We start from the raw sequence: 1,489 nt of genomic DNA, 5'->3' as shown, positions 1-1,489 counted from the left end.
GTTGGTCCAGGATCGGACATTGTTTCGTTCTGCTGTGCATGGGGTCGCTATGAGTCGGTTCCGACTCGATGGCACCTGACAACAACAACAACAACTCACCCAAACAGGATGTAGAACATTGTCTTTGTGGATTATGTTATGTCAATTGACCATGGTGTGCCCTGAGACAATGGTCCTGAGCCCCCAGGCCAATGAACTCATTGCTTTAAGATGTTTGATAATATCTACGAAGTTTTCATCATTTTGCCCACTGAATGCTCCATCACATTCATAGTTGCATTTGCAGGAAAGGTAAATACTCATGTACATATGCCCTTTATTTTTGGAAGAAAATAACTTCATTCTAATTAATTCAGACAATCACAACAGCTAGTTTAAGGACGCCCCACAAACTTCTGCCCTGCTCCACATATTACTTCATCTCAACACCCTCTTCCATGGTGTTTCTGAAACAAGTGAGCTATTAATGATGGAGGAAAGGTTTAATTGGTGCTGGTACACATTATATATTGTTGCTATCAATCCTAGTTTTATGCTAAATTAACTTGGTCAGGAAAGATGATTTCCTATTTCTTCAACTTGAACTTCTTGATTATGCTAACCTGTTTGTAAATCTCCATTGCTTCAGCACCTCTCTGAACCCATCACAGTGTTTGAGGTTGCCCTGGTTCTGAGCACATTCCAAAAACTGTTTTCATCTCATAGTGGCAAGGACCAAATTGCTGCTATTGCTGGCTGGTATGCTGGCTGGGCTCCCAGAAGCTCCTGATAAGTGATGTCAGGTCTTGTTTTGGGCTCAGCATTTACTTCCTCTACTGAGGTCTCTGGTGATGGCATGGCCTGGTGTATGCCCAACAGCAGAGCCCATAGTTACACCAGTTGCTATAGTTGCCATCTGGGGTATCAGACCTGGCTGCTGATGGGCAGCAGCAGGTGAGCCTCAGACAGTAGGGTTGCTGCTGGCAGGAGAGCTGCTGGGGTTGGCCTGGGGGCAACTCTCTTCTGATGCACGTAGGCCCATGACTGGTTGCCACCACCGTGAGGTGCAGCTCACTCTGAAGCAGCATCTTAACTTCTCACAAGAGGGAATTCTGGATGCTGAAAACGGGAAGGACAGAGCTGAGCGACTTCTGCTGAGACAAAGGGGAGAAGATGGAGCACAAAAAATCATCTTTCAAACTCTTAAATACATTTGATATATATATATATATATATATATATAAATATATATGTATATATCTCACTCTTCCTTTCGTTCCCATTCAGCCTACGTCTCAATTCATGTTTCTATCTATATACAGAACACTATTGTTCCAAGGCTATGTATGCATCACTATTTTCATCTATTCCCTTCTGCCCATGCATACCTCCCTGTGTATTCACCTTTCTTTATCAATCTTCTGCCACCCTTTTTTTTGTATATTGTATATTGCCCTCCCCATCACCCCAGCTACCATATGTCTACCCTCTAGCTAGCGAATTGCTCTCC

The 1,489-nt window shown here is 43.5% G+C and overlaps 1 protein-coding gene across 1 annotated transcript in view; it reads right to left on the bottom strand.

Annotated features, from left to right (window-relative positions):
- LOC102814504 (NADH-cytochrome b5 reductase 1-like) overlaps positions 1-1,067 on the bottom strand; it is a 15,747-nt gene extending 14,680 nt beyond the window's left edge. Inside the window, exon 1 of the mRNA XM_006834222.1 lies at positions 875-1,067. Coding sequence (XP_006834285.1) covers positions 875-1,067 — 193 coding nt within the window. The remainder of the gene's footprint in view (positions 1-874) is intronic.
- Positions 1,068-1,489: the final 422 nt, after the last annotated feature.

Source organism: Chrysochloris asiatica, unplaced genomic scaffold (assembly GCF_000296735.1).
Source record: "Chrysochloris asiatica unplaced genomic scaffold, ChrAsi1.0 scaffold00009, whole genome shotgun sequence".
NCBI classification, from domain to species: Eukaryota; Metazoa; Chordata; class Mammalia; order Afrosoricida; family Chrysochloridae; genus Chrysochloris; species Chrysochloris asiatica.
Note: the sequence above shows the minus strand (reverse complement) of the source record. Positions and strands in the feature narration are given on the sequence as shown.